The sequence below is a fragment of the Montipora capricornis genome, chromosome 10 (assembly GCF_036669925.1).
Source record: "Montipora capricornis isolate CH-2021 chromosome 10, ASM3666992v2, whole genome shotgun sequence".
Lineage (NCBI taxonomy): Eukaryota > Metazoa > Cnidaria > Anthozoa > Scleractinia > Acroporidae > Montipora > Montipora capricornis.
The window spans coordinates 9,329,699-9,345,515 of record NC_090892.1 but is presented as its reverse complement, the minus strand read 5'-3'; the positions used below and the strand labels follow the sequence as shown (position 1 = coordinate 9,345,515).

Genomic DNA, 15,817 nt, shown 5'->3' with positions numbered 1-15,817 from the left:
TTATTTTATTATTATTTTTATTAGTAGTAGTATTTGTTGTATTTGTAGTGGTGGTGGTGGTGGTGGTGGTGGTGGTGGTGGTAGTAGTAGTATTAGTAGTAGTAGTAGTAGTAGTAGTAGTAGTAGTAGTATGATGATGATGATGATTTCACACAGTTTAATTCCCGGTAAACACTTTACCAGTCAAGTGTCAAACTAAGGCCTCAGACTTCCAACACCTTTCTTTGGATATGTGCTGACCCAAGGAAAAAAGACTTTTGTATCATTCTTTTCCTGTCTAGGATTCCCAATTTCGGCAACTGTTATCATCATCATCATCATCAGTGTCATTACTTTTTTGTTAACGTATGGGAACTGGCTGTTTGCCTTAGTTGGTTGAGCATGAGACCACTTTGCAGAGGTCACGGCATTAAAAAACTCAGGCTGGACCAACACTCAGGGACTTTGAATTAAATAGTGGCATGAAGAGAGTAATTATGGCCATTTTATCCTTTTTGGTTCATGGGGATTTTATAGAATTTTAGTAGGAAGTCATTGCCACTAACAAAATTAATCATATCTCTTTGTACACCATTGAAGAACCACAAGTTCTGTTGATGCTTCAAAAGCAGAAGGTCCCAAAGTTCTCTTTACTGGAATAACTCCATCCGAAGTATCAAGGCTAACTGAGGTTTGCAAGTTTTTCATGTGTTTTTTTTTTTTACTCTATTTTCCTCTGTAAAGGCGCACAAACTTTGCAAGCTGTCATCCAATACTGACCGCTTTTATCAATGATTCTTTTCAGATAGTTATTGAACTTGGAGGGACGGTTGTAGCATCTGTCAAACAATGTACCCACCTTGTTACAAGAAAGGTAAAAAAAGCAGTACCTTTATACTGTACAGTTTAAATACACTTTGTAATTTAATTGTGGTGTCAGGCAGAGAGGTGCGATATAACAAACTTAACCCAGCAAGCACCCAAACCTGTACCTGATTTGGCAGCTTCTACCATTCCTAAATCAGCCTCTGAAGCCACAGCTGATATTGATACTTTTGTTTTATTCATTTCGTCATAATGAAACCCGTCAACTGATAGATGTACATGTATCATGCATGATCAATGCTGATTGATGGAAGCATTGTTTTGTTGAAATAAGGAAGTTTATTGGTCACTTGATCACAAGTTAATTAATTCTTTATTTTAATGGCTGAAAGAACAAATATATGGATGAACAAAGCACCGATTCATTGATTGATTGATTGATTGTATCCATGTATCTGGTGGTCAGCTTGAAAGCTCGCTGTAGCCAGCATTTTAATCTTTCATTTCACAGTAATTATGTTATGGTTGAATAATGACTGTTCAAATCAGTACAATAATATCATGGAGTGTAAGTAAACTGAACTGAATCAAGCAACAAAAACAGAAAATTAACTTGTAGCATACAGCTCGGTAAAGTAGGCAATCATAGCCGTTTACTGTCTGAAAGATTTAAGCCTGTTACTACAACGATCTCTGTCAACTACATTGTTTGATTTTTTAATACCATAATTTTGAACATTCTAGTGGTGAGATGATGAACCAGTCACAAATCCTCACAATGATATCGTTATAATTTTTAAAAATTTCATGCCCCTGATCTTTGAATCTTTTGAGACTTGAAAAAGAAATTAATAATCCTTGTTTTCAGATAATCCGTACAGTGAAGTTCCTGTGTGCCATCTCAATTGCCCACTATGTAGTGACACCAGAGTGGATAGACAAAAGTCAGCAGTCAAAGAGCTTTTTAGGTAATAATCTCCCACGGTTGTATCTAATGCTGTTTAGGTGCTAACCTCAAAATTCATTATTTAGCAGACAAATTTCAGTACCACGAAACATATCTTTATGTTGCCTTATCGCAACGTCACAAATAAGTTGCGTGAAGCCAACAAAATTCGCCCTTGTTTGACCCGTGGCTGAGGAGCAGAATTTGGGGGACACTTTGTGGGTTAAGAATTTGTGAGGTGTCATGCAACACTCCCGCCTTAAATGAAGTTACAATTAAGTTGCGCGTGTTTTGTGAACTTTACCAGTGCATTACTAAAATAGTGTATTATGCTTTGGACGCGAGTTCAAGCTAAAAGAACAACAGTCTTAATTCCTGGTGACTTATGATATTGTATTAACGTGGCAATAACTTTCTCCGATTGTTTTCTCAAGCAGCTCGCTTTTTTTGTGAAAAATAATTCAAAAGGTATTCCAAGAAGAAGCACCAAGATTGATAACAACTAGAAGGAGGGCTTAGTTGAGTTATTTTGTGAATCTCGTAGCAAAAATGCGATAAGTGTAATAATTTTTTGTTTACTTATTTTCTGACAGACGCAAGAGATTACATTGTCAAAGATTCTAACTCAGAGGACATGTATGATATGGAATTGACCTTGTCTTTGCAAAGAGCAAGAGCTTGTCCACTTTTGAAGGTTTGCTCTCAAAATACTTGTTTTTAGTCATTGTAGGTACAGTATATTGTATTCTGTAAGATATGTGAAGCTGAGTTATTTAATGTGATTTCAAAAAGCAAAGATTTTTACGAAATGCAACTTATCCACAAGGTTTTAAGAGTTTTTATGCTCTGGTTTCAAGTCTGATGGAAATCCATATTGACCCAAAAGTGATAACGTTCCTTGTTCTAGTTGTCAGAAAATGTCTGTTCTCTCAATGGCCAAGGGGATCGGGGGGGCAGCTTTCAATTTTTTTTACCAGAAAATCCGGCAGCTTCTGCAAGTACCGGAGCAGAGATTACGTAAAACAAAAGAATCAAAAGACAGAAAACAAAACAACTCCGAATAAAGACTTATCCCAAGTGACCAAAAAAACAATGCTTTCCAGTACCTGTAGAAGACCCAAACTTCCGGTAAGTAAAAAGGAGACAAGTTTTGATGCAAAAAAAAAAAAAAAAAAAAAAAAAAAAAAAAAAAAAAAAAGACAACACTTTCTGAGTATACAAGGTATGTTTCGACTTCAGTTGTAAAGGTTCGTTGCAATTTGAATTTTCTAATATATTACAGGTAAGACAATAGAGTTTCAAGTTACAGCGATTACATTGTTGCTATTATTCCCGGAGAGGAAGGGACGAGGGGACTTTGACCACTGAAAGAGACCATATTTAAAACAAATTCTTCGCGTGAAACCCAAAAAGAGACCTTCACGGCAACATATGATAGCGTTTTCCCCAGCACATCCTAAGTGAGACCAAAATCCGAACTTTTACACCCCTAAGCGAAACAACGAGCATCCCCCACCCAAAGGAGGAGAAATCGGGTTTCCCACGAGCCATTGCGAAAAAATATCGATTTGAAGGTGTCAAATATCGGTGTGAAGGCGAGCACGCGGTCCGAAATCGACTGTATTTCAAGTGGCTATTTTCCTTATTCAGGAACAGAGAAGGTAAGTTAAATCGTTTTATGTATTGTTTAGACATTTAAGTTCAAGCTTGCATTACAATATCGCAGCTAATTTGCCTAAGAATGAAGAAAAACATACAATTGTTTGGTGTGGTATGCATGACCGACTCGCTTTGTTCGTTCGCGGTTTTCTAACGCTTGACACAAATTGGGCCATAGCGAGTTCAATCCTGGGTACATTAGCGTAAATTCTTACCTGCTGTTGCTCGAATAGTATCTTCTTCGAATTTTATTCAATGTCCCCTTAAGTCCCCATGTTTTCAAGGAATTTGTGATCGTTGAAATTGACCTAAAATTGGCGCCAAAAATGTAAACAACTGCACGATTCTTTTCAAGTAACTGCTTTTGAACGAACACGCGTTTGCCCTGTCGAAATGAACAGTACTTTAAGAAAGATACTGTTCGGTTCTCTTCGTGTAAGGACATCAAGTGGTAACAGAAATGCTTCCCTTTTAGTCGCTATTGAAGCAAACAGCAAATGCATGGAAGAAGCCTTCGCTTCAAGATCGCTCAACGTTTCTGTTCGCACAAACAAGGAAAGACGCCGCTCTCGTAAGTCTTTTGGAAAACTAACGTGTCCCAGGACCGTTGGAAATCGGCAACAGGCTAAGTTTGCAGATTTAACATAACTCCGACTGTCTAAGTCTAAGCAATTGACGTAAAGCAATGGCGACGGAGATAGCACATCAGCGTTCACTCCGAGAAGCTCCATCGCAAATGACAGATCACGTGTCAACATCGAGCTGATACTATAGTTGGAAGCGAGGCATTATGGGAAATCCGATTTCTCCTCCTTTCCCCACCCCTTTCATATGCGAGTTCCCCCTCTCCCTATTCCCTCTTCTCCGGGCTATTATTATTGTAACGGCGCAGACAAAGAAAACAAAGATAAATAGAACATCCACGGCGTGATCCGACTGGCGTTGTATGGCGTGGGATAAATTTAGATGATTAGTAGTTGATTTAGGTTACGTAAGTTTCTCCCATTTTATGCACAGGGCCAGGTTTTTCAATAAGAGCCGGCGGCCGGCGAAATTCGCCTGCTATTGCACGTGAACTCGCCGGCTATTTTTCCTTAAAAGTGATCTCAAATCTTAGGAATAAACATGAGAAACATTCGCACAGAACACGAGCCTTAGATCGGCAAAGTTTTGTTCATGAAAAACTAAAGAGACACCTGAGTTGTGGGTAATTTCAGCGGCAATTTCTGTAGCCCTGTCCATGTCAAAGGCGGTGATCGAAGATTGAGCACACCATAAATTTTACAAATATTTAATGTAGCTTTGAATTGGTTTCCAAGAGTTTTGCAAAACTTTGCTGATAGTTCCATCTCAGATTGCTAATTACTAGTCTACCTTTAAAAATGGGGCTTACAGAATGCTGTTTTGAGATATGACGAAATATAGGGTGTTTTGGAGAGATTTCGTGTTACCATAGTAACCTATTACGTCACAGAAGTGGACGCATTTTGTTAAGCAATAATTGGTGTTTCATGTGGTAACCATAACGTTGCTGTTACGTGATACAGTTTAGTAGTTATAACCCTTATAATAAGAAAGTGGTGAAACTGGTTCCAGCCACCTTTAAAGTTGGATTCTGGAGGCTCGTGAACGCGAGTTGAGAATGCCAATGTAACTGGCATTACAACCAGAAAAAGAAACTTGTAGATTACACCGGCATTTACAACTGACGGTTAGATAGGAATGTCGAAACGTGTCTCGCAAAGTCAAAAGTCGAAAGAGTGACGTGATCCTCTCACTTAAACTGGTCAATTTGAGCAATTGTCTCTTAAGCCCTGTTCACACCTATCTGGCGATTTCGCCCCAGGGCGAATCCGGAACTTTTTTGAATACGCTCTCCAGGGTGGATCTTTTAATCCGCTATGAATCCGGAACAGTGTGACGCTAAATCCGGAAGCCTAGTTCCTTGCGAGGGAACACAGCCATAGATGCGCTTCAAAAGCTCCCATCGCCTCGAAATTTTCTTAGATCATTCTCGAAAGTTGTGATAAACATTGCTTCCCTTCACTGCCGGCTTAGTAGGAATTTAAGCATCAAATCAACCTTGTTCCCAGGGCCTTTCCCTCTCAAGTAGTGAGGGAAAAGCCCTGGGCACGAGATTGCTTGAAATGACTCAGTCATCTTGGAAAATACCCAGAAGGCGTTCGAATGAACTTCCCCCGTTTGTGAGAGATGGCTAAACGAAAGGTGAGGGGTACATATATTGCACTCTTACTGTGTGAAGCAAGGTCTAAAGGGTATTATTTTGGCCACCTTTAGTCGCTCCAGGTAGGGGCTTTTGGACAATTGTGTTGTCGCGAGGGTGGGGAATTTGATTGCATTCACAACTGCGAGGATCATAGCTTCACTTAAAATAATGATAATCTCAGAACTGTTGTCGGGCATATAGTTTTGTCTGGTTTATAGTTTATTTTTGTCCATCGTAGCATCTATTAAACCCTCGCTACGTGCTCGGGCGCGCCAAATGATGCCCTCAGTGCCACAAATACCTATATGCCCTCCAAAAGTCATGCGGTTGTCCGAGTTTCTCATGACCAAACTAGTTTAGCGGCTAGGATTGTACTTGTACACGCGACAACTACAATGGCTTTTGTTCCTGATGGATGTGCACGCAAACCCGTCAAAGCGGTGGGTCTTATGACTAGGAACGCACAACTTTAATGTATTTTTGTGGAGCGGCTTTTTTTATTAGACAGGGTGATATTTTTAGATTGGATTTTGCAGCGAAACCGAGACCCTTTCCAAGTTATATCAAAAATCTGTCATGAGAAATCATTACCCATGGGATTGAGAATGGTCACTCGTGAAACGCCACAAAATTTCTGTTTGAATACTCTTTTAAAAATAGCTTGGATCTATGAAAATGCCGTCACAATAGACTAGTATTGAGAAATGTTAGGCTCTCGGTGATGGACTCATAGGTCAAAGTATATAAAACTCCTGGTAACCGCATGTGTCCATTATACTTTAAAATCAGGCCTTGCTGCCATGGGTGCCAACTGTATGTTGACGGCTATTAATTACTCCTGGAGTAATTCCCAATGTCCAGACCGCTTGGTAAACGGTTGGTGATGACAAAAGTGTTCGGACCAGCGTGTAAAGCATCGACTGAAGCTTTATGATGCCACGAATGAACGCGGAACTTTGTCAGGTAAATTGCCATGCGATAGTTGACTGTCATGGCCGTGTGCAAGCATGAATTGGCTCTTCAGAAGGAGTAGCTGCTTTTGGAAAAGGAAACCTTCGGAATTTCCGCTACCACAACAGAAAAGTACCGAAAAAAACTTACGGTAAGGATTAAAAAAAGAACAAAACATGTCTTAACTTATGTGAATGGTGTGAGCTTTCCTAACATTCGTTCCCCGGCCACCGAAAGGTTTGAGATTTTCTGGAACATTGCAGTAATAGAACTATACTTAGCTTCTTTTGTTCCGTTCCAACAGCAATTGTACATTGCTAGCATTGTTGTTACCTGTCTCTGGCGATTTGGTTGCCCCAATTCCCCGTGTAATTGTTGTCATTTGTCCTCGTAGTCTCTCTAACCAATTGCGAAAGTGCTGCTAGCTCTATCATTTCAGCATTACGGCCCCCTTATCTAGGTAAAAACGCCCTCCTCGATTGACCCAACTCAGATTTCAGTAATTTGGCCCTCTTATATTATAAATGTTCCTCAAGACCTACGACTGGTCCGTGTCAACAAAACAAAATTATCTTTGGTTAAAAGAGGAGAAATAATTTTAGCACATATTTTTGCCGGTACTCTTCACAACAACGACGTGAAATCACCGAAATTGTAATGTTTTGCCGACCACGCGTCCATCACCATTTTGGATATTTCATTCTCATTATATGGTGTTACGGCTCATGAAATCCCGTTGCTCATACCGTTGTTTATTTTTTGGATAGACTGGTCGTCCACATTGGGTGTTCGACAGTGAACGGACTGGAATATATTCGCGAAAGGACTTACGAAAGTGCGGACGTTTATAGTTTTAGAGTGACGTTTTCTCTAAAATGGCCGTAAGACAAATTCAATTTTACAGTCTTCGCCCCCTGACACAAATTCCTGATACGAAAAAACCAAAGGCATGTGCATCACTAGCCATTTTACTTTAAAAAAGAAACAAATATCAGAAAACAGAAATAAAAAGCCAATAGCCCAACTTCGATATATGAAAATACAGTCTACTAATCAAAAGGAATCATCTCGAGCTTCTGGGGAATAAAACCTGATACAAATCCTTGTATTTATTCTCCAGAGCCCAAGGTGATGCCTTTATGTATAGGACTGAATTTTAATTACATCGAAATTGGGCAATTTAACACAATTGTGGCACTCCGTATTGAAGCCATGAAGCCATAAGAACAGTCCCAATGATTGGTAAAAATTGTTACTGGTTGATAAGGTAGGTATGAAATTAACGATTTCAGTAAACAGAATGATCTCAGGAACTTGCTGCGACATTAATTGTCCTAAATACGTTGAGCAAGATCTCCTAACTATGATTTGATAAATCTTTGGTCCCCAGCGCTATCAAGCGGTTAGAAAGGATTAGATACAAAGCGTTAGAAGGACTTCAAAAGCCGTTAGCAATCCGTTAACTATCCGTTAGTTTTCTTCAACGTTTAACGGATGATTGTTAGGTAGTGTACGTTTTCCCATCAAGGGGTCACAAATTAAGTTTTCTTTTGATCCTGTGCAGCAGTCACATCGCTAGAAGGTCGGCTCCCCAATGAACTCTTAATCGGGCGTTTTATTGAACACACCTAGTTATTTTTAGAAACACTTTTCCGGGAAACAGCGTTTCCAGCTTGTTACCTTAAGCCGCGGCTACACGAGCGATTTTCGTCGTCGGCGCCCGTGATGGCGATTTTTGTCGTGTGTTAGCCGCCTGCGCGCCAGGATGGCTACACTTGGGTCTTAATTTTTCGAAAAAATTTTAGGTGGCTTTCGAACCCCATGTACAGAATTTTTTTTTAATACTTTGCCAAACGTTACATCTTATCCTGCTAATCAAAAACTCTGTTATTAGAAAAAATTTCACCATGCCGTTCTTTGGAAATATTAGCGCTTACAAGCGTGAAATCAAGGGTTGTATATTTTTGGCAGGTCCTAGTATTGCTATGGTAACCTATTGTGTCACAAAAATAATACCAACATGTTCACCAGTGATCGGGCAGTTTTTTGATACCATGATTGTAGCATCAACTGTTGAAGAGTGGCTATAATGACACATCAAAGTCATGGAATGTGTTGGAAACTGTTTTGAGCCACCTTAAGCTAATCAGTGCTGTAGATTACGCATTTACAATTTCGCATAAATTAGCTGTGACTGAAACATGGCGGACAGACGCGTAGAAAAACTCAAATTCCGACAGAGGTAACAAGCAGATGGATCCCTCATTTCTAGTGCCGGGCTTGTTTCATGACAAAATACATGATGCTAATTTCACCTTTCATCTTCTTCACAGAGCTTGAGGCTGTTGTTTTGCTTCACTTTCCAGTCTTCTTTAGCCGTACCGGCACGTCGTTTCTTCGGACGGGAATCCTTCGAAGTAGTCGCTTCTTTGTGCCAATAACTTTCTTCGCTATTTTCTAACTGGCTAGCTCTCATTCTTCATTACCCTCACAGTCGTCACCTAAATACAATTTATCGGTACCTCCTTCACTACTTTCTACCTCTGAATTTGAGCTTTCCGATTTCGTGATTCCGGTCTGTCCGCCATGTTTCAGCCAGAGTTAATTTATGCAAAATTGTAAATGCGTATTCTACAGCACTGATTCACTAACCGTAACCAAGCAAACGCTGTTTCCCGGGAAAAGTATTTCCAAAAATAACTAGGTCAAAAACTCCTGATCCAAAAGGTAAAAGGGACTTAGGGAGGAGAAGAAGGCTCTGGTGTAGGGCTCCTGTCCTGCGCTGTTGCAACATCTTTTTTTTTTTTTAATTCTACTTAGGGATCTTTTGTTGAAAAATTAGGAGGGTGGCAGCTTGAAAATGGAAAATTAACCCGTGCAGCCTGCGACTCTCTTAAGAAGTTTAAAAAGGAACACTTGGATCCAGTCCTTGCTCGGCTCGCGAAAGGAAGGTGCCAAGATGTCATTTGATGATATCCAACAGGGATACAAAAGGATCGAGCAAGACTTCAAATCCCGTGCCAAAGGAGCCAAAGACGTCTGTGCTGAGGTTTTCTATGAATTTCAATCCGGTAAAAGATTTTTTTCTTGTGCTGATCGTGGACCCATTTGAACCCGTTGAAATTCATTATTTAATGCAGAATGTGTCACATACAATTAGCTATACTCAATCATGAATAAAAACTAGTAATTATCATGAGTAAGTGGAATGCTGCCGAGAGGTAGCAAAACCGATCAAATGCCATGCGCAACATCGCTGCCCCTGATTACCCCCTGATAATTACTTGGGCCAATCAAAAAGGACGGAGACAATTCAATAAACCAATCATATCAAAACTCGAAGTAATTACACGTAGCCTACACAAAGCGCGGGGAAAATGTGCACGCACGAGCCACGATTGGTTTTGGTTTCACTCCTGATTGTTTGACAAAATGGCGCGAGAACTTTCAACCAATCACTGAGTGAAGTAATTACAAAACCAAGCAATTCGCCAATTACTTTGGACACTCAATTGAAAACCGCGCACCGGTGGCTCAGTTGGTGAGCACCGGGCTGCCATGCGGGAGGTCGTGAGTTCGACTCCGGCCGGACCAACACTCAGGGTCTTTAAATAACTGAGGAGAAAGTGCTGCCTTTGAAATTACATCCGCAAATGGTTAGACTTTGCAAGTCTTCTCGGATAAGGACGATAAGCTGGAGGTCCCGTCTCACAAATAACTTCCATGTTCATCAGTGCCCCGTGGGACGTTAAAGAACCCACACACTATTCGAGAAGAGTAGGGGATGAAGTTCCCGGTGTTGTGACTGTCCTCTGTGTGTGTATGGGTGGGTGGGTATAGCAGGTCCAAATCAGCTGAATAGCTGACAAAACTTTAACCTGCTTAAACAAATAAATAACAAACAAACAAACAAGTGTCAGTTGCGCGCTCCTAATCCACCCTTGCCTCCTTTTCTTGACGGCCTTTTTTTTATTTTTTATGAAAGCTACTGATGGAAGAGATGAAGCAATATTTCGGAGTTTTGCAGCAACTGAAAGACTTCGACGAGAAAAAGAGTTTGGAAATGGCAGCTCGAGCCTATCAAGAGCAAGAAATGAAGAAGCTTGAGGTAAGAGCAATAGCATCGCGCATGCTCTGCAGCTATGCTAAACCCGTTTGAGGGGGGAGATTTAAAAAAAATGTCATTTTTCTCTTTAATTTAATCGGTGACTGCTTTCTTGTAAGAAAGAAATTGAAAGAATAGCTATCGCAATTTGATGAGTAAAATGCACTAAGCTAGTAAGTTCTAAATCCCTCTTATCCACTTTGATTTTACAAAATGACGCAGGTGGCAAATTAATGCACCAATAATTGGAAATGGGATTGTGAAAACTAATTTCTTGAAAAAAGCTTCGCGCCATGCCTCACTTTGGGCTAGAAAATGGTCACTTGTCCCTGTACTGCCTCTTTCATTTCGCTCGCACGAGATTACTTACAACACTCCTCAGATTTGTGGGAACACAAATCCCCTTCTCTACCTCCCCACCCTACTCCAATTTTGATTTCGAAAACTGGCACTCCCCAAAAAGTAATAGTTGGAAAGAGGGCAAGGTGCGTTATTACGACACTCCCTCTAGTCTCATGTAGTCCTGCGGTTCCGAGCTCATCCGAGCTCAGTAGTAATCGTATGGTCGTAGCTTCGACTTTTTTCGGGAACAATCAGTTTTTCTTCCTAATATACTCAAGTCACGATTGATGATGATATGTCTTGATTTATAAACTTTATTTTTAGAAATTCTGCTTTTATTTTCAGGAACAACACGCTCGACTTGAACAAGAAAATCGTGAACGTCAAAAGGATGTAAGGCCACTTAATACTTGTTTTTAAACATAAAAATCATAGATTAATAGAACTGAAACTACCCGTGAAAAATGAGCCAATTGGTGGCGCGAAAAATGCACTAAGCCCTTCTTTTCAAAAGACCCAGAAGTGATCTTCTTTCAAAAGGGACAGTCTAGTTTAGTGGTCTTTAATGGGGCACTTGATATCAAAACGTTTATCTTTTTGTCAAAAGAAATTTCGCAAATGCTTTGGTTCATTGCATCCAACACTTTGCTTAGTTATTGGCTTAAATTCTCAGCCAATCAAAGGCAATGGTTTCTATCCCGGAAGTGGCCTGGTTTTCCCGCGCTTTGCTCCTGCAGAAAGCCGGCAGAATGTATATTTCTGCTTTGCGTCGGTATAAAAATTGGCTTCTCTTATTAGTTTACTCTGCGTCAGTCACGTTTGGCCCACGAAAGAATTTAGGTCTTGGTTCAAAGACACAAAGTAGAATAACCATGAATGAAAACTAGCACTCCTTAGGAGCTAATAAAGTGGTCTTCTAATAGATGGAAAAGCAACAAAGCAAATTCGAAGAGGAAAGGAAAAGACTCCAAGAGCAAAGGGCAGAAGATGCTAAGGTTCAGCAAGAACAAATGGAAAATATGATAAAGGCTAGCATGCAGAGAGCTGAACAAGACCGCAAAGAGTTTATAAGAGAAAACCAAGGACTGAATTCACGCCTCGAGGAAATGAAGAGGTTAGATCAAGAAAGGCAGATGGAGATTGCCAGGTTGAATCAACAGATTCATCAAAACATGAGCCAACAGCAGGAAGCGAGAAAACCAGGGTTCTTTGATAAAGCGCTCCAGATGGTGACTGGAGTGAGTTCGCTCATTGCAGCGGGCGCAGGATTGGCCGCGGCAGTACCAAAATGTAATGTTATGTAAATTAGTCGGCAAAACTTGGATTTTAACTTTGCGAAGCATAATTGATATGATATGCGGTGACCTAACAGTAATTTAGGTTGACCAATAAGTTCAAAATTTCAGTTAACTGTTGACAGTACTTAGAAAATGTTTTAGCAGCTTTGATGAATATTCCTCAGTATACAATACTTTTCCCACTCGTAAAAAATGAAACAGGCGCTAAGGGTAGATTGTTCTGCTCTCCTCGATTCAGGAGTTTCTTTTTTAATAGCTGTAGCAATGTAAGATAGTGTTTTGTCACAATATGAACCAAGCCAACAATATGAGTATAGATCAAACTTGGAGTTGTTGTCTCTCTCAGATGGCTTGATAGCTCAATGTAAAGAGCAATTCATTGTTTACGGGGAATCACACGGTTCTGGGTTGAAATCCCTTTCAAGTATGTGGAAGTTTTTCAAGTGTCTTTTAAATTGGTTATGATGATTAATAGTTGATTGGATTAGGCTATTGCTGTTGATTGTATTAGGTTATCGCTGTAACATGGTGGATCGTCGAAATAAATGACGTCATCAGAGGTTATCGTCTCAGTTGGATTTTGCTCTGTTCTCCAAAAATTCATATTTTAAAGAAGGTATGGAAATGCAAGAATCGTATCAGGATGAGGCTTATCGGTCTAAGCACTTTGTACGCCTTTAATTTGGCTACTGTCGATGGTTATTTAACGATGTACTTTTATCGTTCACTAGCTTATTTAAAAAGGAAAAAGAAAGTCATTTCCGCAACATGAAGTGGACAACTCATGTGGAATAACGGTACGTCCCGGAGAGCTGTGAACGAGGCGCGGCCTGAGTCCTTAACAGAGAAGACTTTAAATGAGTCTTCACTTGCAAAAGACACATTTTATTTATTCAGGAAGGGCCGAAGCTTTATAGAAAATAGCCGTGCCCTAGGTCTTGAGTACGGCCCGAGGCTGAACGCTGAGGGCCCTACTCAAGACAAAGGGCATGCTTTTTCCCATACGGACCGACTAAGATCGGTAAATGTCCGCAAGGTGTCGTTTATTTTAAAGCCGTTGTTTCGTTGGAGGTTCTTCCTATGGATAGTAAAATTCACTTTCATTGTATACACTCTCGTCTGAATCCATTTCGTCACTTTATCTTTATATTTTCCTTACTTATTTGTCATCTTCAGAAGTTGTTTGCGACTAGTTGCCTTTGAAGTGAAGCTATGATCCTTGCAGTTATGAAAGCAATTTTTTTTTAGCAATTGCGTAGAGAAGCCTGAAAAATTCAGGACTTCAACGGGATGTGAACCCGTGACCTCGCGATACCGGTACGATGCTCTTGCATACCGGTGCTCTTGCGATACCTGCGATACCTTTGCGATGCTCTTGCGTTCATAACTGCGAGGGTCATACTTTATTTCATATCCGCAGTTCAACATATGATTTATTTCATATATCATTTCATAGTTACCTTTGTTTGAAAACTATCATCGCAACAACCGTTCAATTTGCCGTAATTAGCGCAGGAAAATTTCGGACCGTGGTCCGTATCCTAAAAAGCTGGTCCGGTTTCGAGCACGCTATTAGCCAATCAATTTCAAGGATTTAGGAAAACAAAATTTAAAGTTATTTTTAAACTCGGAATGGTGGCGTTATCACGAAGGTATCTTTGGTTTCAACAGCTATGTTCAATGAAAACAAAAGAAAAACGTCTGCATAATAATAGAGTTCAATTCCCGGAGGATTGGGTCGGGATGGCCACCGTTTCTTTGTTTGGGAACGGTTATGACTAGAATAGATACACCACAGTCAGGTGTGACACTTTATCACAACTACATATTAGAAATAGCTATCGCTAAGTGCCAACGAAACAATCAATATAATACATTTTTTGCAAATGTGCATCAGAGTTCCAAAATACCCAACAGTAGTTGTAATTTTTTTATTCGAAAGTACTTCAACTCAACTTATCTGATTTGCGCTAGTGCAGTAAAACTTCCTGTTTATACTTCAAGTAAATAACCATTTGTGTAGCTGTACCGTTTGGGCGCCAAAATGAAGTCGCAAAGGACCTGACGACGAATTAGTCTTTTACTAAAACGGGATGCTTCCGTGAAGCATACACTGGGTTGCCTGTGGTACGTGTTACAGAAAATCAGGCACTGAATTGTGTGGTATTGGAATGCAGCATTCCAGTCTCTGAAGAATAACAAATAAAAGAGAAGCGAGAAACATTGGCTTCTGGGCTGACATGTTGATAATTTTCAAGTTCCCTCACAACTTCTTTTCGTCACAAGTGTGCCCTCTGAGCATCTGACAGCTTTGTAATACTAAAGTTCACTGCAGTTAATCTCTGTTCAGCGGGGTTAGTGTCAGGATGGGAGACCAAAACAATAAACCCCTCATAAAACAGAAGCATCTGACCGACAATACTATTAACGCTAACAAATGCGACCTCAGCAAGGTACAGATTTTGTTAGCTTGCTTTATGCAAAACAAATATCGATGAAAAAGCAAATAACTATTGATACACAGTTTTTAGAAAGAGCAGAAGGAAGTTTCCGGGACGGTCGATCGAGAATAAAATATTTACGACATGAAAACAACATTAATTTTGTACCGTGAATATAGAAGATAAAAAGTTACGATCAGCGACAAACATTTTAGGAGATTTTTGCTACGTTCAAGTAAATCGCAAAATCGAAAGTGATATGGCCGGAATTCAGCGGGCGCCGTGATTAAGTTACCGCGGCATGTTTACTCGCCAAACAGTGAAGCATTTGTGTCAAATGATGGCAAGATACCGGGTTTTTGTAAGTTTCTTTTTCTGTCAAGTGTTTTAAAGTTTGACAATGAAATGAGTGAAGTCAAAACAAAGATCACAATTACCCAACTCTTGTTTATGCAAAGTCAAAATTTACTCTCCAAGACGCGTACGACGTTATTTATCACCAGGTAATTCCATCATTTTGGAAATAGCAGCTACTTTATGAGGGGGACATTGGGATTTTCGGTTTTGCGGTTTGGGCTATTTTTTAGATCGGGTTTTCGGTTTTTGTGCCAAAAGACTTCGGTTTTTCGGTTTTGGTGGTCATTGGGTTTGCGGATTTTTCGCATTTGGTTTTCGGTTTTTGTAGAAAAGATGAGCGGTTTTGGTTTTGTTATCCGATGTGCTTTTTAGGTTTTCCTATTTTTTCCTATTTGGGTTCCGGTTTCTCTTAGATTTGAGCGGCAATTGATCTCGAATAGAGTGTTATTTATTTATTTATTTATTTATTTATTTATTTAATCTTTATTTAACCACGGTACAATTAATCAGCAATATAAAAACCATATGCACAATTAAAAATTTAAAACCAACTATAGATAAAACTATGTAAACTACATTAACTATCTTACTCAATATCATACAATAAAAGCTGCTTTCCATGAATGCCGTGTTTAGAATAATGGCTTAGATAACCTCTTTAATCAGTCATTTGAATTGACTGAGGGA

General features: G+C 39.8%; 2 protein-coding genes across 2 annotated transcripts in view; both read left to right on the top strand.

Annotated features, from left to right (window-relative positions):
• LOC138019216 (PAX-interacting protein 1-like) overlaps nucleotides 1-2,557 on the top strand; it is a 19,921-nt gene extending 17,364 nt beyond the window's left edge. Inside the window, exons 16-19 of the mRNA XM_068865933.1 lie at nucleotides 580-670; nucleotides 785-853; nucleotides 1,673-1,772; nucleotides 2,344-2,557. Coding sequence (XP_068722034.1) covers nucleotides 580-670; nucleotides 785-853; nucleotides 1,673-1,772; nucleotides 2,344-2,471 — 388 coding nt within the window. The 3' untranslated portion in view covers nucleotides 2,472-2,557. The remainder of the gene's footprint in view (nucleotides 1-579; nucleotides 671-784; nucleotides 854-1,672; nucleotides 1,773-2,343) is intronic.
• A 3,866-nt stretch (nucleotides 2,558-6,423) lies between these two features.
• LOC138019227 (probable cyclin-dependent serine/threonine-protein kinase DDB_G0278487) lies at nucleotides 6,424-12,891 on the top strand. Its single transcript, XM_068865949.1, has 5 exons — nucleotides 6,424-6,738; nucleotides 9,408-9,658; nucleotides 10,573-10,695; nucleotides 11,380-11,427; nucleotides 11,958-12,891. The coding sequence occupies exons 2-5, from the start codon at nucleotides 9,557-9,559 to the stop codon at nucleotides 12,336-12,338; spliced, it is 654 nt and encodes a 217-aa protein (XP_068722050.1). The 5' UTR covers nucleotides 6,424-6,738; nucleotides 9,408-9,556; the 3' UTR covers nucleotides 12,339-12,891.
• Nucleotides 12,892-15,817: the final 2,926 nt, after the last annotated feature.

What these genes read in the sequence shown, in the direction of transcription:
- LOC138019227 (XM_068865949.1), top strand. Translation starts at nt 9,557, where the DNA reads ATGATATCCAACAGGGATACAAAAGGATCGAGCAAGACTTCAAATCCC. An exon ending in TTTCTATGAATTTCAATCCG is followed by an intron (nt 9,659 to 10,572) that starts GTAAAAGATTTT and finishes TTTTTATGAAAG; the next exon opens with CTACTGATGGAAGAGATGAA. An exon ending in AAGAAATGAAGAAGCTTGAG is followed by an intron (nt 10,696 to 11,379) that starts GTAAGAGCAATA and finishes TTTTATTTTCAG; the next exon opens with GAACAACACGCTCGACTTGA.